At 40.7% G+C, this 26,483-nt stretch overlaps 1 protein-coding gene across 1 annotated transcript; it reads left to right on the top strand.

Moving 5' to 3' along the window:
* Positions 1-355: 355 nt before the first annotated feature.
* On the top strand, positions 356-22,081 carry LOC123391217 (zinc finger protein 665-like). The gene is given in 8 exon segments (XM_045077277.1): positions 356-462; positions 16,082-16,131; positions 16,134-16,236; positions 16,238-16,801; positions 16,864-17,002; positions 17,172-17,495; positions 17,653-17,834; positions 21,928-22,081. Coding segments are annotated over 8 exon segments (1,623 nt in total).
* Positions 22,082-26,483: the final 4,402 nt, after the last annotated feature.

Below are 26,483 nucleotides of genomic sequence, written 5' to 3'. Positions count from 1 at the left end.
GCTTAACCCACTGAGCCACCCAGGTGCCCCCTAAATGTTGTATTTTCAACTTCCAAGGCTGACTTCAAATATTCATGTTGCCGGAGGAAGAGACTCAGAGAAGGAGAAAGAGAAAAGAAAGAAGAGTCCGGAATGGCCTTTTCTCAGGTAGACCCATTCTTGGTTGATGTTCCGTTTCTCCTTCCTATTGCGCTTACTAATCTCTAACATACCCTTGACTGGTGCTCGTTCGCACTCACTCAGGCCTTCCCTCATCCCGTCCCCACTTAGATTTCTTCTCATCATGACCCAGGGGCCTGGGGCCTATGAGGAGATGCCATTGGGCACACTCCCATGAGCTTCACCCCAGGCGTAGATGGGAGACATAGGTGTGGGCCTCGTGGTGTCCGTGTGGCTGGGCAGCACCATTGGGGTCACTCAGGGGCCACATCTGGATGCGCTGTCAGCTCTCTGTAAGCTAGGGTAAAAGAAACTGCACGTGAAGTCATGTATTAATGTCCACAAATACTTGATAACTTCTGGAAAAGGAGACCAATACAGAGAAATCTGTTCTGCCTGTTATTATACTGCATGTGAAGCTGAACAGGTGAGTCACTGCCTTCAAAATTTTAATGATTAGGGGAGCCTGGCTGGCTCAGTCAGAAGAGCACGTGACTCCTGATCTCGGGATCGTGAGTTCGAGCTCACATTGGGTATAGAGATGACTTAAGTTAAAAAACAAAAACAAAACCTCAAAATTTTAGTGATTGGGAATGGAATGGAACGTTTTCGTCATCATTAGTTTTAAAATATGAAATCAACCTTTTCGAATTTGTATGGCTTTTATTTCTTTTCCTTGGTAATTTCTGTGGCTAGGATTTCTGGGACTCTGTTGAATAGTAATGCTGAGAGCGTGAATGCTTGCCTCCTTCTTCATCTTCAAGGGAAAGCTTCCCATCTCTCAGCGTGGAGTATGCCAGTGGTGTACATTTTGTATATGGCTTTGGTTATGTCAGGGTGGTCTACCCTTCCTGGTTTGGGAGTGTTTTTATCCTGAAATGTTTAATTTTGTCCAAAAGGCTTTTCCTGCATTAATTGAGATGTTCAGCATCCCCCCCTTCTTTCTGTTAGTACATTCTGTTAGTGTATTACCTTGATTGATTTTTGTATGTTGAATCATCCTTATCTTGAAGGAATAAATTCCACTTGGTTATGATGGACACCCATTTTGATGTACTATTGAACTTGGTTTGCTAGTATTTTGTTAAGGGTTTAAAAAAAAATTTTATTTATTTTTGGTGGCGCCTGGGTAGCTCAGTGGGTTAAGCCGCTGCCTTCAGCTCAGGTCATGATCTCAGAGTCCTGGGATCGAGCCCCGCATCAGGCTCTCTGCTCAGCAGGGAGCCTGCTTCCTCCTCTCTCTCTGTCTGCTTCTCTGCCTACTTGTGATCTCTCTCTCTGTCAAATAGATAAATAAAATCTTTAAAAAAAAATTTGTGCTGGGAAAATTGGACAGCCACATGCAGAAAAATGAAATTGGACCATTTCCTTACACCACACACAAAAATAGACTCAAAATGGATAAAGGACCTTAATGTGCAAAAGGAATCCATCAAAATCTTTGAGGAGAACACAGGCAGCAACCTCTTCAACCTCAGCCGTAGCAACATCTTCCTAGGAACATCGCCAAAGGCAAGGGAAGCAAGGGCAAAAATGAACTATTGGGATTTCATCAAGATCAAAAGCTTTTGCACAGCAAAGGAAACAGTTAACAAAATCAAAAGACAACTGACAGACTGGGAGAAGATATTTGCAAACGACATATCAGATAAAGGACTAGTGTCCAGAATCTATAAAGAACTTAGCAAACTCAACACCCAAAGAACAAATAATCCAATCAAGAAATGGGCAGAGGACATGAACAGACATTTCTGCAAAGAAGACATCCAGATGGCCAACAGACACATGAAAAAGTGCTCCATATCACTCGGCATCAGGAAATACAAATCAAAACCACAATGAGATATCACCTCACACCAGTCAGAATGGCTAAAATCAACAAGTCAGGAAATGACAGATGCTGGCGAGGATGTGGAGAAAGGGGAACCCTCCTATACTGTTGGTGGGAATGCAAGCTGGTGCAGCCACTCTGGAAAACAGGATGGAGGTTCCTCAAAATGTTGAAAATAGAACTGCCCTATGACCCAGCCATTGCACTACTGGGTATTTACCCTAAAGATACAAACGTAGTGATCCAAAGGGGCATGTGCACCCGAATGTTTATAGCAGCAATGTCCACAATAGCCAAACTATGGAAAGAACCTAGATGTCCATCAACAGATGAATGGATCAAGAAGATGTGGTATATATACACAATGGAATACTATGCAGCCATCAAAAGAAATGAAATCTTGCCATTTGCGACAACATGGATGGAACTAGAGCGTATCATGCTTAGGGAAATAAGTCAAGCAGAGAAAGACAACTATCATATGATCTCCCTGATATGAGGAAGTGGTGATGCAACATGGGGGCTTAAGTGGGTAGGAGAATAATAAATGAAACAAGATGGGATTGGGAGGGAGCCAAACCATAAGTGACTCTTAATCTCACAAAACAAACTGAGGGTTGCTGGGGGGAGGGGGTTGGGGAGAAGGGGCTGGGATTATGGACATTGGGGAGGGTATGTGCTGTGGTGAGTGCTGTGAAGTGTGTAAACCCGGTGATTCACAGACCTGTACCCCTGGGGATAAAAATATATGTTTATAAAAAATAAAAAATTAAAAAAAATTTTTTTAAATTTATTTTTAAAAATTTCTTCTCAACGTTCCAGAAGTCATTGTTTATGCAGCACATGATTAAGTGTTGATTAGGGATATTGGTCTGTAGTTTTCTTTCATTCCTGTGTGTTTATCTGGGGCTCATATCAGAATCATGAAGATTTTATAGAATGAGTTTGCAAGTGTTCCATTGTCAACCCTTTGGATGATTTTTGGCAGGATATGTGTTAATTTTCCTGGAAATGTTTGGCAGAATTCTTTGGTGAAGCCATCTGGTCCTGGGCTCTTCTATGTTGGAGATTTTTGATTCCTACCTGCATGTCCTCTGTAGGTACAATTCTGTTCACATTTGTCACTTCTTCATGATTAGGTCTTGGTAGGTTGTATGTCTCGCCGAATTTATCCTTTTCTTCCAGGTTGTGCGTTGTTGGCATGGAATTGTTCCTAGCACCCTCTTAGAGTCCTTTCTAAAACTTTGTGTCATTAGTTGTAATGTCCCCTCTTTCATTTCTTTTTTTGTTTGTTTTTTTAGATTTATTTATTTGGGAGAGGGAGAAAGAGAGCATGGGGAGGGAGGAGTAGAAGGAGAGGGGAGGGATTCTTAAGCAGGCCTCGTGCTGAGCATGGAGCCCACATGGGGCTCAGTCTCACCACCCTGAGATTGGGACCTGAGCTGAAACCAAGATCAGAGGCTTAGCTGGCTGTGCTGCCCAGGTGCCTCTGTTGTTGTTGTTGTTTTAAATTGGTCTAGCCAAGGGTTTGTCAGCTTGTTAATCTTTTCAAAAACTCAACTCCTGGTTTGCCAATTTTTGTATTTTTTATCCTCTTTCATTGCCTCTGCTATACTCTGCTAAATTGGGTTCAGATTGTTCTTTTTCTGCTTCCTTGAAGTGTAAAATTAGATTTCTAATTTGAGATCTTTCCGCTTGTTAATGTAAATATTCACCATGTAGACACCCCTCTCAGTGTTGCTTTCATCACATCCCTACTTTTGGGTAAGTTACATTTTCATTTTCATCTGAAGCTTTAAAAATTCCTTGTGGTTTCTTCCTTGACCCACTGCTTAAGAATGAATTGTTTCAATGTCCACATTTGGTGGATTTTTATATTTCCTTTTTGCTATTTGTTTCTAGTTTCGATTCACTGTGGTTAGAGAAGATGCTTTTTATGGTTTCAGTCTTCCTAAACTTGTTAAGGTTTGTTTTGTGGCATGACATGTGGTCTGTCGTGGAGAATGTTCCATGTGTGCTGTAGAAGACCATGTTCTGCCCTTGCTGGGTGGAGTTTTCTGTCTCTCTGGTGGGTCCTGCATTTGGTAACGGTGCTGTTCAGGTCCTCTGTTACCTTCTAGATCTTCTGAAACTGGGTACTGGAGTCTGCTGTTAGTATTTACTTCATATATTTGAGGGCTCTAATGTTATGCATCTATGTGTTTCTAATTATTGCATCTTCCTGGTGAATTGACCCTCTTATTGTTATAATGTCCTTTGTCTCTTGTGGCAGTTTTTGTCTCATAGTCTGTTTTGTCTGATACAGCCACCCCTGCTCTCTTTAGGATCCCATTTGTGTGGAATATCTTTATCTCTCTTTCTTTTTTAGCCTATTTCTGTCCTTAGATATGTGAATTTCAACAGTGCAGCTCTTTGACTTTCTCTCTCACTCTTTTTTCCTCCGTTAGCCAGAGGAATCTGGTCCCTGCTCAGGCCCGCTGTAGGCTGGTGAATGGCAAGAGCCCCAGCAAGCCTCTGTCCTCCACCAGAATGTCAGAGGAAATGCATACAGTGTTTTTGACTGGGTCATAACATTTGGTGAAAAGTTATTGCTTAATAATAATAGTTTTTCCCCAATTTCCTTTTTGTCATTTTTTTCAAGTGTCTATTACTGTGATACATGGTTGTTTTAAGATTTTATTTCTTTATTTGTCAGAGAGAGAGAGAGAGAGCGTGAACACAGGCAGGCAGAGAGGCAGAGGGAGAAGCAAGCTCCCTGCCAAGCAAGGAGCCTGATGTGGGACTCAATCCCAGGACACTGGGATCATGATCTGAGGCAAAGGCAGCCCCTTAACCAACTGAGCCACCCAGGCATCCCTGTGATACATGTTTTTAATTGTAATCTGTTCACGGATACCTGGGTGGCTCCCGTGGGTTAAGCCTCTCGGTCCTGGGATCAAGCCCCACATCAGGCTCTCTGCTGAGCAGGGAGCCTGCTTCCCTGCCCCACTACTGCCTGCCTCTTTGCCTACTTGTGATCTCTCTGTCAAATAAATAAAAATCTTTAAAAAAATTTTTAAAATGTTAATCTGTTCAGTTAGTGTTTAATTCCAGTGACTCTTCTAATCTTCAACTCTTGCTTTATTAGTGGAATAAACAAACTATTTGATTTCGTTAATGCTTATGCATCTACATTTAAATGGTAAAATTGTGTTTATATTTTTTTTTTTTTTTTTTTTTTTTTTTTTTTTTTTTTATTTTTATAAACATATATTTTTATCCCCAGGGGTACAGGTCTGTGAATCACCAGGTTTACACACTTCACAGCACTCACCAAATCACATACCCTCCCCAATGTCCATAATCCCACCCCCTTCTCCCAAACCCCCTCCCCCCGGCAACCCTCAGTTTGTTTTGTGAGATTAAGAGTCACTTATGGTTTGTCTCCCTCCCAATCCCATCTTGTTTCATTTATTCTTCTACCCACTTAAGCCTCCATGTTGCATCACCACTTCCTCATATCAGGGAGATCATATGATAGTTGTCTTTCTCTGCTTGACTTATTTCGCTAAGCATGATACGCTCTAGTTCCATCCATGTTGTTGCAAATGGCAAGATTTCATTTCTTTTGATGGCTGCATAGTATTCCATTGTGTATATATACCACATCTTCTTGATCCATTCATCTGTTGATGGACATCTAGGTTCTTTCCATAGTTTGGCTATTGTGGACATTGCTGCTATAAACATTCGGGTGCATGTGTCCCTTTGGATCACTACATTTGTATCTTTAGGGTAAATACCCAATAGTGCAATTGCTGGGTCATAGGGCAGTTCTATTTTCAACATTTTGAGGAACCTCCATGCTGTTTTCCAGAGTGGCTGCACCAGCTTGCATTCCCACCAACAGTGTAGGAGGGTTCCCCTTTCTCCGCATCCTCGCCAGCATCTGTCATTTCCTGACTTGTTGATTTTAGCCATTCTGACTGGTGTGAGGTGATATCTCATTGTGGTTTTGATTTGTATTTCCCTGATGCCGAGTGATATGGAGCACTTTTTCATGTGTCTGTTGGCCATCTGGATGTCTTCTTTGCAGAAATGTCTGTTCATGTCTTCTGCCCATTTCTTGATTGGATTATTTGTTCTTTGGGTGTTGAGTTTGCTAAGTTCTTTATAGATTCTGGACACTAGTCCTTTATCTGATATGTCGTTTGCAAATATCTTCTCCCATTCTGTCAGTTGTCTTTTGATTTTGTTAACTGTTTCCTTTGCTGTGCAAAAGCTTTTGATCTTGATGAAATCCCAGTAGTTCATTTTTTCCCTTGCTTCCCTTGCCTTTTGCGTTGTTCCTAGGAGGATGTTGCTGCGGCAGAGGTCGAAGAGGTTGCTGCCCGTGTTCTCAAGGATTTTGATGGATTCCTTTCGTACATTGAGGTCCTTCATCCATTTTGAGTCTATTTTTGTGTGTGGTGTAAGGGAAATGGTCCAATTTCATTTTTCTGCATGTGGCTGTCCAATTTTCCCAGCACCATTTATTGAAAAGGCTGTCTGTCTTTTTCCATTGGACATTCTTTCCTGCTTTGTCGAAGATTAGTTGACCATAGATTTGAGGGTCTATTTCTGGGCTCTCTATTCTGTTCCATTGATCTATGTGTCTGTTTTTGTGCCAGTACCATGCTGTCTTGATGATGACAGCTTTGTAATAGAGCTTGAAGTCCGGAATTGTGATGCCACCAACGTTGGCTTTCTTTTTCAATATCCCTTTGGCTATTCGAGGTCTTTTCTGGTTCCATATAAATTTTAGAATTATTTGTTCCATTTCTTTGAAAAAGATGGATGGTACTTTGATAGGAATTGCATTAAATGTGTAGATTGCTTTAGGTAGCATAGACATTTTCACAATATTTATTCTTCCAATCCAGGAGCATGGAACATTTTTCCATTTCTTTGTGTCTTCCTCAATTTCTTTCATGAGTACTTTATAGTTTTCTGAGTATAGATTCTGTGTCTCTTTGGTTAGGTTTATTCCTAGGTATCTTATGGTTTTGGATGCAATTGTAAATGGGATTGACTCCTTAATATCTCTTTCTTCTGTCTTGCTGTTGGTGTAGAGAAATGCAACTGATTTCTGTGCATTGATTTTATATCCTGACACTTTACTGAATTCCTGTATAAGTTCTAGCAGTTTTGGAGTGCATTCTTTTGGGTTTTCCACATATAGTATCATATCATCTGCGAAGAGTGATAATTTGACTTCTTCTTTGCCGATTTGGATGCCTTTAATTTCCTTTTGTTGTCTGATTGCTGAGGCTAGGACCTCTAGTACAATGTTGAATAGCAGTGGTGATAATGGACATCCCTGCCGTGTTCCTGACCTTAGCGGAAAAGCTTTCAGTTTTTCTCCATTGAGAATGATATTTGCGGTGGGTTTTTCATAGATGGCTTTGATGATATTGAGGTATGTGCCCTCTATCCCTACACTTTGAAGAGTTTTGATCAGGAAGGGATGTTGTACTTTGTCAAATGCTTTTTCAGCATCTATTGAGAGTATCATATGGTTCTTGTTCTTTCTTTTATTGATGTGTTGTATCACATTGACTGATTTGCGGATGTTGAACCAACCTTGCAGCCCTGGAATAAATCCCACTTGGTCGTGGTGAATAATCTTTTTAATGTACTGTTGAATCCTATTGGCTAGTATTTTGTTGAGTATTTTCGCATCTGTGTTCATCAAGGATATCGGTCTATAGCTCTCTTTTTTGGTGGGATCCTTGTCTGGTTTTGGGATCAAGGTGATGCTGGCCTCATAAAATGAGTTTGGAAGTTTTCCTTCCATTTCTATTTTTTGGAACAGTTTCAGGAGAATAGGAATTAGTTCTTCATTAAATGTTTGGTAGAATTCCCCCGGAAAGCCGTCTGGCCCTGGGCTTTTGTTTGTTTGGAGATTTTTAATGACTGTTTCAATCTCCTTACTGGTTATGGGTCTGTTCAGGCTTTCTATTTCTTCCTGGTTCAGTTGTGGTAGTTTATATGTTTCTAGGAATGCATCCATTTCTTCCAGATTGTCAAATTTATTGCCGTAGAGTTGCTCATAGTATGTTCTTATAATAGTTTGTATTTCTTTGGTGTTAGTTGTGATCTCTCCTCTTTCATTCATGATTTTATTTATTTGGGTCCTTTCTCTTTTCTTTTTGATAAGTCGGGCCAGGGGTTTATCAATTTTATTAATTCTTTCAAAGAACCAGCTCCTAGTTTCGTTGATTTGTTCTATTGTTTTTTTGGTTTCTATTTCATTGATTTCTGCTCTGATCTTTATGATTTCTCTTCTCCTGCTGGGCTTAGGGTTTCTTTCTTGTTCTTTCTCCAGCTCCTTTAGGTGTAGGGTTAGGTTGTGTACCTGAGACCTTTCTTGTTTCTTGAGAAGGGCTTGTACCGCTATATATTTTCCTCTCAGGACTGCCTTTGTTGTGTCCCACAGATTTTGAACCGTTGTGTTTTCATTATCATTTGTTTCCATGATTTTTTTCAATTCTTCTTTAATTTCCCGGTTGACCCATTCATTCTTTAGAAGGATACTGTTTAGTCTCCATGTATTTGGGTTCTTTCCAAACTTCCTTTTGTGGTTGAGTTCTAGCTTTAGAGCATTGTGGTCTGAAAATATGCAGGGAATGATCCCAATCTTTTGATACCGGTTGAGTCCTGATTTAGGACCGAGGATGTGATCTATTCTGGAGAATGTTCCATGTGCACTAGAGAAGAATGTGTATTCTGTTGCTTTGGGATGAAATATTCTGAATATATCTGTGATGTCCATCTGGTCCAGTGTGTCATTTAAGGCCTTTATATCCTTGCTGATCTTTTGCTTGGATGACCTGTCCATTTCAGTGAGGGGAGTGTTAAAGTCCCCTACTATCATTGTATTATTGTTGATGTGTTTCTTTGATTTTGTTATTAATTGGTTTATATAGTTGGCTGCTCCCACATTGGGGGCATAGATATTTAAAATTGTTAAATCTTCTTGTTGGACAGACCCTTTGAGTATGATATAGTGTCCTTCCTCATCTCTTATTATAGTCTTTGGCTTAAAATCTAATTGATCTGATATAAGGATTGCCACTCCTGCTTTCTTCTGATGTCCATTAGCATGGTAAATTCTTTTCCACCCCCTCACTTTAAATCTGGAGGTGTCTTCGGGCTTAAAATGTGTTTCTTGGAGGCAACATATAGATGGGTTTTGTTTTTTTATCCATTCTGATACCCTGTGTCTTTTGACAGGGGCATTTAGCCCATTCACATTCAGGGTAACTATTGAGAGATATGAATTTAGTGCCATTGTATTGCCTGTAAGGTGACTGTTACTGTATATGGTCTCTGTTCCTTTCTGATCTACCACTTGTAGGCTCTCTCTTTGCTTAGAGGACCCCTTTCAAGATTTCCTGTAGAGCTGGTTTGGTATTTGCAAATTCTTTCAGTTGTTGTTTGTCCTGGAAGCTTTTAATCTCTCCTTCTATTTTCAATGATAGCCTAGCTGGATATAGTATTCTTGGCTGCATGTTTTTCTCATTTAGTGCTCTGAAAATATCATGCCAGCTCTTTCTGGCCTGCCAGGTCTCTGTGGATAAGTCAGCTGCCAATCTAATATTTTTACCATTGTATGTTACAGACTTCTTTTCCCGGGCTGCTTTCAGGATTTTCTCTTTGTCATTGAGACTTGTAAATTTTACTATTAGGTGACGAGGTGTGGGCCTATTCTTATTGATTTTGAGGGGCATTCTCTGAACCTCCTGAATTTTGATGCTCGTTCCCTTTGCCATATTGGGGAAATTCTCCCCAATAATTCTCTCCAGTATACCTTCTGCTCCCCTCTCACTTTCTTCTTCTTCTGGAATCCCAATTATTCTAATGTTGTTTTTCGTCTTATGGTGTCACTTATCTCTCGAATTCTCCCCTCGTGGTCCAGTAGCTGTTTGTCCCTCTTTTGATCAGCTTCTTTATTCTCTGTCATTTGGTCTTCTATATCACTAATTCTGTCTTCTGCCTCATTTATCCTAGCAGTGAGAGCCTCCATTTTTGATTGCACCTCATTAATAGATTTTTTGATTTCAACTTGGTTAGATTTTAGTTCTTTTATTTCTCCAGAAAGGGCTTTTATATCTCTCGAGAGGGTTTCTCTAATATCTTCCATGCCTTTTTCGAGCCCGGCTAGAACCTTGAGAATTGTCATTCTGAACTCTAGATCTGACATATTACCGATGTCTGTATTGATTAGGTCCCTAGCCTTCGGTACTGCCTCTTGTTCTTTTTTTTGTGTTGAATTTTTCCGTCTTGTCATTTTGTCCAGATATGGCGGAGAAGTAGCAAGCTGAGACTGCTTCAGCTAGCCGGAGATCAGCTAGATAGCTTATCTAAAGATTGCAAACACCTGAAAATCCATCGGCAGATCGAAGAGAAGAAGAACAGCAATTCTGGAAACAGAAAATCAGCCACTTTCTGAAAGGTAGGACCAGCGGAGAAGTGAATCCAAAGCGACGGGAAGATAGACCCCGGGGGGAGGGGCCGGCTCCCGGCAAGCGGCGGAGCAACCGCGCACAAAATCAGGACTTTTAAAAGTCTGTTCCGCTGAGGGACATCGCTCCAGAGGCTAAACCGGGGCGAAGCCCACACGGGGTCAGCGTGGCCTCAGGTCCCGCAGGGTCACAGAAGGATCGGGGGTGTCTGAGTGTCGCAGAGCTTGCGGGTATTGGAACGGGAAAGCCGGCTACAGAGACAGAGCCGACAGTAAGCTCGCAGCTCCGTGTTACCTTGAACCGGTCGCAGGCTCGGTGAGCTCGGAGCGCGGCCGGAGGTCAGGCAGACGGGAGTAACTGGGCGCTGTTCTCTGAGGGCGCACTGAGGAGTGGGGCCCTGGGCTCTCGGCTCCTCCGGGCCGGAGACCAGGAGGCCGCCATTTGTATTCCCGTCCTCTGGAACTCTACGGAAAGCGCTCAGGGAACAAAAGCTCCTGAAAGCAAACCCGAGCGGATTACTCACCCCGGCCCCGGGTAAGGGCGGTGTAATTCCGCCTGGGGCAAAGACACTTGAGAATCACTACAACAGGCCCCTCCCCCAGAAGAACAACAAGAAATCCAGCCGAGACCAAGTTCACCTACCAAGGAGGGCGGTTTCAATACCAAGGAGAGCAGCAGAATTCCAGAGGAGGAGAAAGCCAAGCACGGAACTCATGGCTTTTTTCCTGTGATTTTTTTTAGTCTTGCAGTTAATTTAATTTTTTCTTTTTCATTTTTTTTTTTTTTCTTGCCTTCGGGTAAAATTTTTTTTTTTTTTTAACTGTTACCTTTTTCTTTTTTAACGATTTTTTACTAGTTTATCTAATATATATATATATTTTTTTTTACATTTTTCTTAGGTGTTTTCTTTTTTTAAAATTCTTTTCTTTTCTTTTTTTTTTTTTTCTTTTCTTTTTTCTCTCTTCCTTTTTGAACCTCTTTTTATCCCCTTTCTCCCCACTCACGATTTTGGATCTCTTCTAATTTGGTTAAAGCATATTTTCCTGGGGTTGTTGCCACCCTTTTAGTATTTTACTTGCCCCTTCATTTACTCTTATCTGGACAAAATGTGTTTATATTTTTAAATTCAGGTATTTTATAGAGACAGGAGTTAAAATATTCTATATTTTTTTCATGTTTGTACCATCTCTTTACTAGCCTACTGTACAGTCATATTGACAAACTGAATTAAGTAGTTTATACATTTTCATTTTCCCAAACAAGCTGAAATACATATGAATGAAAATTTTAAAAAAATCATTCAAAATAATGTTGAGAAGGAACTCTTCTCATTTTGGTTAATTTGTGTTTTTTATATGTGTGCAGACACATGCATGGTTGTGAAAGTCCATGGTTTTTATAAAATCATCATTTTGTAAATAAGTTTCATGTTTTTAAGCAGTAGAAATTATATCTTAAATATATGCCATGGCCTTCAGTTCTTTCTACATTATCAGGTTCATGATTTAAATAGCAGGATAATAGTAAGAATAGTAACATTTAGGGGTACCTGGGTGACTCAGGTCATGATCCCAGGGTCCTGGGATGGAGCCCCGATCCAGCTCCCTGCTCAGTGGGGAGTCTGCTTCTCCCTCTCCCTCTGCCTGCTGCTCCCCCTAATAAATAAAATCTTTAAAAAACCCCAAATTTCTAAGTTATTACCATTGTTATCCTCAACACGGTTTTTAGATTCTGACTTCTATTTAAAGCCACTGTGGATTTTGTTATCTGAAGATAGCAGTCATGTTCTTACTCATCTAGATAGCACTCAGCATCTAGAGCGTAATATGTAACACTTTGTAAAGACAACGCAGTACTGACTTTTTAGAGAACTACTGGAACCTGGTCTCCCTGGGTGAGGAAAATGTCCCTCCAGAAGTGGGGGGCCTCCCTTGGGTACTTTTGCATTTTCCCTTGTTTGTCTTTTGGGACGCCCTCCCCTGCTTGACTAGATTGAAGCCCTATTGACTCAGAAATGAAAAGCCTCATAATGTGGCATCTGGATTTCTACTTTTCTCTTTCTTCAGGGGTTGTTCTAGAGTTTAAGAATGCATAAAACCAGATGGCAAACTTTTAAAATCTCTAGTTTCCTGTTTTCTTCCCCTGTGCTTTTGACTCAGTAGTTTGGAAGATAGCTGTAAATCTGCATGTTACACTGTTTCCTACACACGTAGGAGGCAAGCAGTGGAGGAATTTGTGAAGCATTTGTTCTAGATCCATCTGTGATATCCTCTCTCAGCTGAACAAAGAGCTGGGATCCTGGAAAAGCCATAGCACCTCATGTTCATGTTCTTTTCTTCTTATAAACAGAAATTTCTGTTTTTGACCTGAATATTATGTCCTTTTGGGAACAAGGGAAAGAGCCCTAGACTGTGGAGGGCCGAGAGCAAATAGCATAAAACCAAACAGGTGGGAACGTGTGATGAGTGGGAATGCAGAAGGGCAGAGCAGAGGCTGCAGCATTAATAGTGTCTGAGAAACTCCGCACTAGGAGAGTTCTGTGGGAAAACAAAGGCTTCTTAGCTCTTGGAGGAACTTTTTCTCCTCGTTCATATATTACTCAGTCTTTGGTGGTGCAGTCGGTTAAGCATCTGACTCTTGCTTTCAGCTCAGGTCATGACCTCACAAGCCCCACATTGGGCCCCGTGCTCATCGAGTCTGCTTGTGATTCTCCCTCTCCCACTGCCTCTCTCCCAGCTCTCTCTGGTGCACACTCTCTCAAAATAAACAAAATCTTTTAGAAAATACAAATTAGTGAAGTTAGATGGTACGGAATATTACACTTTTTTTAGTACACTCCAAAGTTACTTCTGTTTAATAGAAGATAACAACTTTGTCATGTTTATTATGAGCTACCCCTTTGCATTATATTCTGTATGTTTTCATTTTGCAGTTTGTTCTCAACAGTTTTATTTTTTATCTCAATAAATTAAAAAGAAAAAGAATACACTCTGAGCTACATATATTTGGGAACAATGAACCGGATAACTAGAGGGCACTGCGTAGGTAGGAGATTGCTCTGTTGCTTGTCTGTTACATAACTGCATGCAGGAAATCATAATTGTGACTTCTGACTTCTATCTCCAATCCCTGTATAATGTATTTTTCTCATCTGGTATTTTAGAAGTCAGTGGCCTCAACATAGTTTCCAGTTTTAATATTGTGGCTCTTTCTAGAATAAAGTCTTTCTTTTTAAAAAATTATTTTATTTATTTATCTTAATAAATAAATATGAGTGGGGGAGTGGCACAGGCAAAGGGAGAGATTTGTAAGCAGACTCTGCACTGAGCATGGAGCCTCAGGGCTCAATCCCACAACCTGAGATCATGACCTGAACCGAAACCAAGAGTCGGATGCTTAACCAACTGAGCCACCCAGGTGCCCTGTTTTTGTTTTTGTTTTTGATTTTTTCATTCTAGAGGGGAAATATTTAAAGCTCCATAGACTATAATTTTCTATAATATGGTTACTTACTATTTATTTCTGGTGTTATCAAGGGTTACTAAAATATTTTATTAATTTTTATTGTGATTTACAGATGTTTTATGCACTATAGCTGACATATGCCACTGGTTAATGTTGTAAAATGCCTATATTTCATGGGTACAGATAATTTTATAACAAGTATTTATAAAATTTCATTTTGTAAACATTGTTTTATTAACATTTTCATTTTCTGGGGCACCTGGCTGGCTCAGTAAGTTAAGTGTCTGCCTTGAGGTCAGGTCATGATCGTCATGATCTCAGGGATCAAGCTGTCATTGGGCTTTCTGCTTAGTAGGGAGTCTCCTTCTCCCTTTCACTCTCCCTCTGTGTTCTTTCTCAAATAAATAAATCTTTAAAAAAATTCTTCATTTTCTCAATGCTATATTTGTTTTGCAATTCTGGGTTGCCATTTATTTAGATTATTCATTAGATGAGCTTGTTTTAGATTACTTACCATTGTAATATGCTATATATTCTTTAGCACTTATTTATATACGAGTATATGGAAAATTATATATAATATTTTTTTCTCAGTTATAAGACATATATTTACTGCCAACTAGTATGTGCTTTGGGGTCATGGTGGAAAAATGCACTATCTTACAGCAAGTGGTGGGGAGGATGTGGAGAAAAATGAACCTTCTTGCACTGTTGGTGGGAATATGCTCTGGTGCAGCCACTCTGGGAAAGCATATGGAGGTTCCTCAAAAAGTCAAAAATAGAACTACTAATATCCATCAAGTACATTACTGGATGTTTATACAAAAATTACAAAACACTAATTCAAAGGGATAGCTGTACCCCTCTGTTGATAACAGAATTATTTACAATAGCCAAATTATGGCAGTGGCCCACGTGTCTGTCAATAGATGAATAGATGAAGAAGATATACATATAGTGGAATACTATTCAGCCACAAAAAGAATGAAGTCTTGCCATTTGCAACAGCATGGATGGAGCTGGAGAATGTGATGCTAAATGAAATCAGTCTGTCAGAGAAAGACAAATACCATATGATTTCACTCATATGCAGAATTTAAGAAACAAGGCAAACAAGCAAAGGGGGAAAAAGAGGAAAAGAGACAGACAAGAAACAGACTCTTAACTATAGAGAACAAACTGATGGTTACCAGAGGGGTGTTGAGAGGGCGCTGGGTTTAACAGGTGATGAGGATTAAGGAGGGTACTTGTGAGGAGCACAGGGTGGCGGATGGAATGGTTGAGTCACCATATTGTACACTGAAGCTGTATAACACTGTATGTTAACTACACTGGAATTAAAAAATAAAGAAAAATACCCTTTTAAAAATTAATTAATTAATTAATTAATTTTTTAAAAAGATTTTATTTGTTCATTTGACAGACAGAGATCACAAGTAGGCATAGAGGCAGGCAGAGAGAGAAGGGAAGCCGGCTCCCTGCTGAGCAGAGAGCCTGATTCGGGGTTTGATCCCAGGACCCTAAGGCAGAGGCTTAACACACTGAGCCACCCAGGTGCCGCAAAAATACCCTTTCTTTGAGAGCTAACATAATTTTGTATGTACAGCATGAGTGTTTTTGTCATTGGATGTTTGAAACTAGGCTCTCCTAAAATTAATTTGTATTACAGTTGAGCACTCTTTCTTTAGCAAAAAGAAAAAAAAATCCTGTTCCTTTAGTCTTCCGAAAATTTTGAAGATCGTGGGAAGTTTTATAACTGTTCAGTAGAAGTATTACTTTTGTTGTAATACTGTGTTTTTAACATGTAACGTTTATTTGTGAGTTGTAATTAATAGGATACCTATGGCTCTTTACATCTTATAGATGTCTCTCCTACACATGTGATCAAGAAATTACAATTAAAGGAGAACAATAATACAGGAGAATTATTCCAAACAGTGATGTTGGAAAGGGATGAAGGCCATGAAATCAAAGATTTTTACTTCAGGGAAATCCAAGAAAATATGCATAACTTTAAGTGGCAGTGGAGAGATGAGAACATAAATTACTAAGAAATGTCTGTGATCCATAAACACAGTCTAACTAATAGATGAGATCAGCATGGTAGAAGTGATGCAGGAAACAAGCATGTTATAAGTAGGCTTGGATTAAGTTTTTGGGGTGAACTACACATGTTTCAAACTGAAGGGAAAACTATGAATGTAATGAAGTTGAGAAGTCTGTCACCAATGGTTCCCCAGATACACCATCTCAGATAATTCCTCCTGTGGTCCGGCATTGCTAAGAAACATGGGAGAGATTTTATTTACCCTTCGACACAGGCACAAGAGCAGAAAGCACATAGGGAGAAACCCTACAGATGTCATGACTGTGGCAAAACCTTTAATCAGGGCTCACACCTCACTAGGCATCAGATAATCCATACAGGAGAGAAACCATATAAATGTAATGTATGTGGGAAAGTCTTCAGTCAAAATTCACACCTGGCAAGTCATCAGAGAATCCATACTGGAGAAAAACCTTACAAATGTAATGAATGTGACAAAGCCTTTAGTCAAAACTCACACCTTGCAAATCACCAGAGATCAATCACCTTGCAAATCATTGGAGAGAAACCTTACAAACGTACTGAGTGTGGCAAAGCCTTTAGTGTGCGCTCAAGCCTGACAGACCATCAGGTAAATCATAATGGAGAGAAACCTTACCGATGTAATGACTGTAGCAAGGGTTTTTGCCAGAGTTTGAAGCTGGTAAAGCATCACAGTATTCATAGTGGAGAGAGACCACACAAATGTAATGGGTGTGGTAAAGCTTTTACTCAGAATTCAAGCCTGGTTGACTATCAGAAAAGTCATACTGAGTCATTGCCATACAATGTAATGTGTGCAGCAAAGCTTTCGTTGTGCGTTCAAGCCTGATAAGCCATCAGATGATCCACACTGGAGAGAAACCTCATAAATGTAATGAATGTGGCAAGGCTTTTATCAAGGCTTCACACCTTAGGCATCATGAGAGAAGTCATACTGGAAAGAAACCATACAAATGTACTGAATGTGGCAAGGCCTTCAGACAATGGTCTAACATCACGATCTGCCAAAGAATTTCATGCTGGAGATAAACCTTTCAAATGCCACGAGTGTGGCAAAGTCCTTACTCAGGGCTCACACCTCACTAGACATCAGATAATCCATACAGCAGAGAAACCATATAAATGTGATATATATGGGAAGGTCTTCAGTCAAAATTCACACCTAGCAAGACATTGGAGAATCCATACTGGGGAGAAACCATATAAATGTAGTGAATGTGGTAAAGCCTTTGGTGTGCAGTCAAGCCCAACTTACCGTCAGGTAATCCATACTGGAGAGAAACCTCACCGATGTAGTGAATGTGGCATGACCTTTACCAGGCGTTCACACCTTAGGCATCATGGAAGAAATCATACTGGAGAGAAACCATATGCATGTGCTGAATGTGGCAAGACCTTTCGACAGTGGTCTGACATCAGGATTCATTCTGGAGAGAAACCTTTCAAATGCAATGAGTGTGGCAAAGCTTTTACTTAGGGCTGACACCTCAGTACACATCAGATAATCCATACAGAAAAGAATGTAATGTATGTGGCAAAGTTTTCAGTCAAAATTCACACCTAGCACTTCATCAGAGTATCCATACTGGAAAGAAAACTTACAAATGTAAAGAGTGTGGAAGGTCTTCAGTCAAAATTCACACCTTGTAAATCTCTGGAGAATCCATACAGGTGTGAGACCTTACAAATGTAATGAGTGTGGCAAGGGTTTTAGGAGGGGTTCACACCTTAGTCTTCATGAAAGAATTCATACTGGAGAAAAACCGTACAAATGTATTGAATGTGGCAAGGCTTTCAGACAATGGTCTGACCTCAGGATTCACCAAAGAATCCATTCTGGAGAGAAAACTTACAAATGCCCTGTGTGTTGCAAAGCTTTCACTGGAGGGTCACACCTTACCAGTCATCAGATAATCCATACTAGAGAGAACCTTACAAATGTACTGAACATGGCAAGGCTTTTAGGTATTGCTTTAAACTCAGGGTTCACCGAATAGTTCATATTTACAAGTGTAACAAGTGTGGCAAAGTTTTAAATTAGTACTCTTCATTAGATATGAGTTAATACCCGGTAAAGAAACCACACAAAGGTAGCATGTGTGGCAAGGATTTTACCCAAAGATCAAAAATTTGGGGAATATACTAGAGCAATACATTATGAATGCAACGAGTGTGGCAGAGCCCTTACCTTGAGTTCCAGATACTTTGCAACAACAGAGTCCATGTTGAAGGGCAACCATGTAAGTGTGGTGGAGCTCTTATCTGGGCCTCACAATGACGTCAGAGTCTACATCTGTCAGAGAAACCACACAAAAATAATGTGTATGCTAAGGCTTTTGCCCCAGCGTCAAAACTGTGGAACATCAGAGAATTTTTATTGGAGAGCTAACTTATAAATGTGAAGAATGTCATCATCAAATTTCATCAAATGTTCAGACTTCTGAAGTAATGAGAGAATTTGTCCAGGGGAAACTACAACAAATATGCCAAATGCAGAAATGCCTTTAAGGAACTGTGTGTCCTCAGGATTCACCAGTGAAGTCGTACCGGGGAGAAGTCTTACAAATCCGATACATGTTTTGACCAGTTGACATACCCATGCCAGAGAATCCAAGAATAAGTGGAATAATTAAGTCTTTAGTTCTCTGCAATTAACCTGAAATGTTACTGCAGAATAATTATGTCAAAAAATGTTAAAATTCCTGTATCATGGAAACAAGGACGAGTGGAAGTAGCTCATTATTTTCTGTATATAAGATACTTACTTGTTGAAAATGCTGCATTACTATTTATGAGTTTCAACCTGAAGTTTGAAATCTCTTGATCTTAAACCTTCCTTGTAGGCCCTTCCTGATGGTCTCTGAGGAGGACTCATAATATGAAGGGACCTGCTTCACTGGGTGTGACTTCTTCATAATCACGTTCCCTGGACCAGCAAGGACACTGAGTTGTCAGATTTGGTACTGTGTGAATTTGCATGGGGGAGGGGCAGAGAATAATGCATAGCCTCCATCTAATTTGTGTTTGTTACGTTCAGGGCCCCCTTCTCTAGAGGAATTATAGGGACTGGCCTTTTCACGGAGGACAGTGAGAGTTTGTTTCCTAGGGACTGATTATGTGGTAGAAACAACGCAGGGGAAGATGGTAATAGCCATTCTATACTGTCATTGACAGGTTGGCATATTATTAACGACAGATTTCCCTTTTCTTGGAAATTGAAGAGAGCAGTTACCTGAGAGGGCAGTGGAATGGGAAGAATCAGAACTGTAGGGACGCCTGGGTGGCTCATTTGGTTAAGTGTCTGCCTTTGGCTCAGGTTATGATCCCAGGGTTCTGGGATCAAGTCCTGCATTGGGCTCCCTGCTCAGCAGGAAGCCTGCTTCTGCCTCTGCCCACCCCCTCAAAGTGTACTCTTTCTGACAAATAAATCTTTTTTTAAAAAAAGAATCAGAACAGTTATATTCATGATTCATAGTTAATTCCTGCCACTACATTTAGCTACTGTTTTCTTCAAAATGTATCATAGCTCTCATGCTAATTAATAAAGTTTAAATAATTTTCACCATAACCTTGAATGAGTCCTGTTCTTTTTCCAAAAGTTTATCCCATGTCTGTAGAGTACTTCGTACACACTGTCAGTGCACCATTAGGCTCTCAAGCTTGAAGGAATCTGTAACAATTTCTCTCCATGATGGGATCAAAGAACGGTTTGGGGATTATATGTTCACACGTTACACTAGAGTTATTCTCTGCATACTCTGCCCCAGGATATTTATGTGGCAGTGAAGAAAAGGCATAGCAATGCAAGTTCAACGCTCTGATTCCCTAAAACCTGCCTTCCCACTCATGAATATTCACTGTATGATTATATATCTTCATGTATGATGTGCCCAAATAAAACCCATGATATACACCTTAATTTAAATAAAGTGAAAATAGGAAGATAGTAAGCATGAAAAATCCAGAAATAAAATAAGTTCAGAAATTAGGCTAAAAATAATCTATTTTGAGCTTGGAGCACCCATGAAAAAATTTAGGATGAACAGTGTATAATGGGAACAATTGCTTGATAGAGAAACTAGAAATTTCATGTATACACCCCCCAGTACACTTCTTGTTGATTCGCACTTGTGGCCACCCAGTGGAACAGGTGGAACCCTAACCAACGTTGGCTTTGGCTATCAAGACTAGTGATGCCGTGCTCTAAAAGCATTATGAGAACATGTGTTACCTGATGAAGATTTCACAGTAGACTGCCAAGGTGATCCAAGAATGACTTGGGAGAACAGGAAACGGTGACCTGTTTGGTGTATTAACTGTGGTTACTGGGTGGGACGGGGATTGGGTGAAGGTGCCTGCTGTGGTTTGACCTTCCAGCTGGCATCAAAGGAGGGAGCACCCAGGCTTTTATCACCTTGCCCAAATGGGCAGAAGAGAGGGTGTAGTGAGCTTTAAAAGTGTCAGTAGTCGGGGTGCCTGGATGACTCAGTTGGTCGAGCTACCCCCTTCAGCTCAGGTCATGATTCTGGAATCCCGGGATCGAGTCCCATGTCGGACTCCCTGCTCAGTGGGGAGTCTGCTTCTCCCTCTGATCCTCCCCACTCATGCTGTCTCTCTCAAATAAAATCTTAAAAACAAAAAAGTGTCAGTAGTCAACCATCGTAGTAAAACACTGAATATTTACTCTTGAAATTCCTGATTTCTTGGTTGGGAAAGACAAGATTTTCTTCATGCTAATAATTTATTACATTCCCTTTCCTCCTTTACACATAGGTTCCATTATATGATACAGTTGTTGAAAATGCTTATAAAATACTATTTAGATAAATTGCCTTAAGGTATTTTACATAGGTTTAATGCAAGTTGTTTGGAAATGTTTATTAGATAATAAATATTACTAGAAGCAATTTTCCAAATGATTTTAAAAGTTCAACTTTGAATTAGGGTCTTAAGTAATATGTTACATGATCCCTTTTCAATTGTAGTAAAATGTGTTTTTAGATTTTATTTATTTGACAGAACAAGCAGGGGGGACAGGGGGACAGTAGGCAGAGGGAGAGGGAAAAGAAGATTTCCCACTGAGCCAGGAGCCCTCTGTGGGGCTTGATCCCAGGGGATTGTGACCTGAGCCTAAGGCAGACCTTAAGTGAGTGAGCCACCCAGGTAACCTCCCCCCATTTTTAAAAATACAATTTTCCTTCCACACATTGTGACCCAGGTTATATATGTAGTTTACATTTTTCCCATTTTGCAAGGGATACACAAATCAGTGGGATGCTTTGTGACTTCTGTGACATGAAAATGAATGCAAGGCAGGGACAGGAAGAAAGTGGGTACAAAATATGAAGAGTTCTTTCAGGTCTTAAATAACTTGAAAGGCCAGATGGTTAAGTGAAATCTCTTACTGAGGGTTGGCCATGGTCAGGTGCTTGAAAATCAAGTGTGTGGAGGTTAACAAACACACGGTGAAGTAAATGAAAATATAATGATGTAAGACAGTCACTGAGATTCCAACTGTAGTTTCTGACAAGGGGATAATCCGCATTACCAAATGCCCTGGGTCCCTCTGCCATTTCCCAGCGACCGGTATCTTTCAGATCCAGGGGACCCTGCCCTGGAACATCTCTTCGTATTCTACTTTTTCTTCCTTGAGCAATTCTGCATGTACTACTGTATTTTTGATTTCAGTTTCAAGGTATAAACTGCTAGTATACAGAAATGCCAAAGATGTTTGCATGCTTTCGTATTTCAACACCTTGCAAATTTTACTTTTTCTACACATTTTTGTACATTCCTTTGGATTTTCTACATATACAACTTCAGACATGTTCCTGTTGATGTTGTGACAAATTACCACGACCTGAATGACTTAAACTGACAAGTTTATTCTCTTACAGTTCCGGAGGCCCGTTCTACATTATGGAACCAGAGCACTGTGCTCCTTCTAGATATTGCAGGTCAGAATTTCTGTCCTTACCTTCCCACATCCGGAATGCTGACATCCTCTGCCTCTTGGTCCCCTTCCTCCATCTTCAGAAGCTGGCAGGCTAGCATCTTAGAGCTTGTTCAGCTCTGCCCCTTGGTTTCCATCACTTCACCGACTTCTGCTTGGCTAACTCTACCTGCATTCTTCTTATACGGACCCTTGGGACCATTCTGCGGTTACCAGACCATCCCAGAAAATCTCTCATCTCACGATCTTCACCAGAGCACATCTGCATCTCCCTTACAGCGTTTACGGTTACCCTCCCATGTTACAGGCATGAGGACACGCCCTTCCTTTAGGGTGGGGGTGTTATTCAGCCTACCACAACCATGATGGCTTCTGCAAATGGACACAATATTTTATCCTCCTTTTATCCATCACTTTTGTTTATTCCTCTTCCCTTGCTTCACTGGCTTGAACTTCTAGTAACATGTCAAATATCGATGGTGAGAGTAGACATCCTTGCCTTGTTCCCAGTCTCTGCAGGCAAAGCCTTCAGTCTTTCACCATGAAGTATGATGTGTGCTGTAAGTTTTTTGTAGGAGTTCTTTATTGAGTGGAGGAAATGTCCGTCTGTTCCTAGTTTTCTGAAAGCTTATATTGTAAATGGATATTGAATTTTGTCAAATGCTTTTTCGGTATCAGTTGACAGGATCTGTGATTTTTCTTCTCCAGCCTGTTAACAGACATGGTGGGTTACACTGACTGGAATTTGAAACTGCCCTCTGTCCCTCAAACCAGTTTGGTCATGGTGTACAATCCCCTGTATTGTTGATTTCTATGGCTAATATTTTGCTAAGAATTTCTGCATCTTCATTTGGGATTTAGTTGGTAGTTATCTTTTGTTCCCCCTTAATGTTTTTGTGTAGTTTTGGTATCATGCTAATACCGGCCTTGGAAATTTAGTTGGGAAAAGTATTGCCTTCCCTTCTATTTTCTGAAAGAAATTGTGTTAAATTTGTTGATTATCTGTAAGTTGTCTATTGTGTTGCTGCTGTGACTTGGTTGTATTAACATTTGTTTAGTAGAGCCCTCGATGTGAGATGGTGAGCCATTGTTCAGTAACAGATTATAAGGGAAAGTGAATTGAGTTAAGTTTGCTTCTCACAGATCTGGGGGAGCTTTTCTGTACACCTGTAGGGGTCATGTGAGGAGGTTATGGCAGCACGCAGAAAGCAACCTTAGGCCAGGACCTAGGCCACATGCCTTTATTAGTATCCCTCAGTGGAATGCTTTGGGGTCCTGGGGTAAGACCACATTGGTCAATTCAAACCAAACACAGCAGGGTTTTGGTAAGCTTTTGGGGGTGGGAAGGGGTCTTATCTAAAGGGGCCAAAGGGAATTCCCTAGGAGGTGCAGGAGAATGGTTATCATAGGGATGGCTGGAAGAGTTGTATCTGGAACCAACGATTGCCCGTGACTCTGTGGGCTGTTATCTAGGGCATGTGCTCAAGGGAGGAGCTAGTGTCAGTTCAAGGTCCCTACAGGCCACCTGGCCCCACAAAATGGATAACGAGGCACCAATATTAACTAAACTCTCACCACTCACTGTGCCTGCAGGTTTATTTTATTATTATTATTTTTTAAATCCCTGTAATGCAACGATTTCTTTTTTATTTATTTATTTGACAGAGAGAGAGATCACAAGTAGGCAGAGAGTCAGGCAGAGAGAGGGGGGGGCAGGCTCCCCACTGAGCAGAGAGCCCGATGCGAGGCTCAATCCTAGGACCCCGAGACCATGACCTGAGCTGAAGGCAGAGGCTTAACCCACTGAGCCAACCAGGTGCCCCTGCAGGTTTATTTTTTGGGAAGGTATTCTGAGATTACACATTTGCTTTGCAATTGCAATTCAAAGTATTCCTATTACCTATTTCGCATGGGTGATTTGTGGTGTATGTGCGGAGTAATTGTTGCATTTCAGCTAAGTTTTCAAGTATATGTGTGTAGAGTTTTGTATATGTCCCTTACTAATCCTTTTGATGTCTGCAGGCTCCCTGTTTAATTTGCTACAAGTAATTTATGTTTTATTTTCTTTGGTAGCTTTGCTAGTGAATTGTGGATTTTTTTTTTTTTTTTTTTTTTTTTTTTTTTGAGTCAGCTCTTTATTTCTTTGTTGTTTTCCTGTTTTCAATTTTACTTATTTTTGTTCTTGCCTTTATTATTTCCTTCCTTCTGCTTGGTTTGTGTTTATTTTTTTCCGCTCTGATTTCTTAACTGCAATTTAGATTATTCATGGATTATTTCCCCCCTTTTCTAGTGTAAACATTGAGTACTATCAATTTCCCTCTCAGTGCTGCTTTAGTTACACCTCACAGATTATGACATGTTGTATATTCATTTTCTTTCAGCCTGTGTATTTCTCTTGAGTCTTCCTCTTTGACCTGTGGATTATTGGAAGGTAAGTTGTTTATAGTGTCTAAGTGTTCGGAAATTTTCCTGTTAGCTTTCTGTTTTTGATTTGTAGTTGGATTCCATTGTGGTCAGTGAACACAGTCAATGATACCATTCTTCTAATTTTGTGGAAGGGGGTTTTATGACCCAGAATATGATCTGTCCTGGCATGTGTTCCTCAAAACAATGTGTCATCTCCTATGTCTGGCTGGTGTTGCCAAAAAGCTGATGAGATCCTGTGACTTGGTGTGTGTGTGTGAAATTCATCAGTGTCCTGCTGATTTGCTATCAGCAGTTCTTGAGAGACACGTACTGAAGTCTCGGGCTGTAACTGTGACTGCGTCTGTTTCTCTTGTCAGTTTCTGTGAGTTGCTGCATCACATATTTTGCAGCTGTTGTTTGGTGCATATGCACTCAAGATTGCTAAGTCACCTTGATTGAACTTTTACCACCATGTATTGTCCCCCTTTTTATTTAGTAACTTTATTTTCTCTGAAATCTATCTGGTATTAATATGACATGTCTGCTTTCTTTTGATTGATGTTTACTTGGTATAAGTTGTACTGTTCAGTTGACAGTGGGTCAGATAATGCTCCAATGCATGAAGCTGTACTGTGCACTGGAAGATATTTAGCAGCACCGCTGGACTGTTCCCACTAGATACCAGTAGAACCACCACAATGATGACATAAATGTCTCTAGATCTTGGCAAATGTTTCCTTTGCAAATGTTATCACGCCTGCATATAACTGCGCCTCATCTCCAGTTGGTAAAACTTACCATTAAGAAATACTGGGGGTGGGGCGCCTGGATGGCTCAGTGGATTAAGCCACTGCCTTCAGCTCAGGTCATGATCTCAGGGTCCTGGGATCGAGTCCCGCATGGGGCTCTCTTCTTAGCAGGGATCCTGCTTCCCCCTCTCTCTCTGCCTGCCTCTCTGTCTACTTGTGATCTCTCTCTGTCAAATAAATAAATAAAATCTTAAAAAAAGAAAAAGAAAAAGAAAAAGAAATACTTGGGGTGCCTGGGTGGCTCAGTGGATTGGTTAAAGCCTCTTCCTTCACTCAGGTCATGACGCCAGGGTCCTGGGATCAAGCCCCACATTAAGATCTCTGCTCAGCGGGGAGCCTGCTTCCCCTCCTCTCTCTCTGCCTGCCTCTCTGCCTATTTGTGATTTCTGTCTGTCAAATAAATAAAAAAAACTTAAAAAAAAAAAAAGAAAAGAAATACGTTGAGGGTCCAGGTACCTGGGTGGCACAGTCAGTTAGGTATCTGACTCATGGTTTTGGCTCAGGTCATGATCTCAGTGTTGAGAGATTGAGTCCTGCATTTGGCTCTGTGCTCAGGACAGAGTCTGCTTGAGAGCCTCTCTCCGTCTCCCTCTACCCCTCCCTCTCATTCTCTGTGTCACAAACAAATGGATATTTAAAAGAAAAAATACATTGGAGGGTCCAGAGCAAGTTAAAATGCAAAATCATGGCAATGTCTAAATGAAAGACATGGCCTGATGTCCTTTGAAGAAGCCTGCAGTTGATTAGTGTCTCCCGTGGAATCGCTCCTTGTAGGCAAGGTGGCTTAGTGAACAGGAAGCACAGGCCTGGCTCTGCTGGAGGACCCTGAGACACTCAAGGATCGTGAAGGGGATCTGAAGAGTTCAGCATGTCTTGGAAAACATGGTTGTAGCTACTGGAAAATGTAGCTGTTCGGGATCATATAAAGTACTACTTAGAAAGAGCCCACTGTTGATGGAGTACCAGGTTTGCATTAGAAGGAAACAGTGATCTTGTCGGTGACCAATAAACTTAGGGACTGTACAGTTTGATGGGAAGGAAGCGGCTGCGGAAACGTGAGGAAGGCAGAGTTTCTAATCCTCTAGCTGGTGTAGTTAGCTCAAGTCAGAACAGTGAAACACAGAGCACAAGGGACTAGACAGCTGTTCTCTGGAAAAAAGCAAATGCTGAGGAAAGGATCATTCCTCATTCCTACCCTTTTTTGCTGTGGACCAGAGACTACTGGGTCCCTCCTTTCTTCTGTTTTCTGAATGTGAGGGTTTATTGGGGGTTGTCTCTGTTCCAC

Source organism: Mustela putorius, unplaced genomic scaffold (assembly GCF_011764305.1).
Source record: "Mustela putorius furo isolate JIRA1106 unplaced genomic scaffold, ASM1176430v1.1 tig00000196_pilon_pilon_pilon, whole genome shotgun sequence".
Lineage (NCBI taxonomy): Eukaryota > Metazoa > Chordata > Mammalia > Carnivora > Mustelidae > Mustela > Mustela putorius.
The sequence above is the reverse complement of the archived record's forward strand: the minus strand, read 5'-3'. Positions and strand labels throughout refer to the sequence as shown.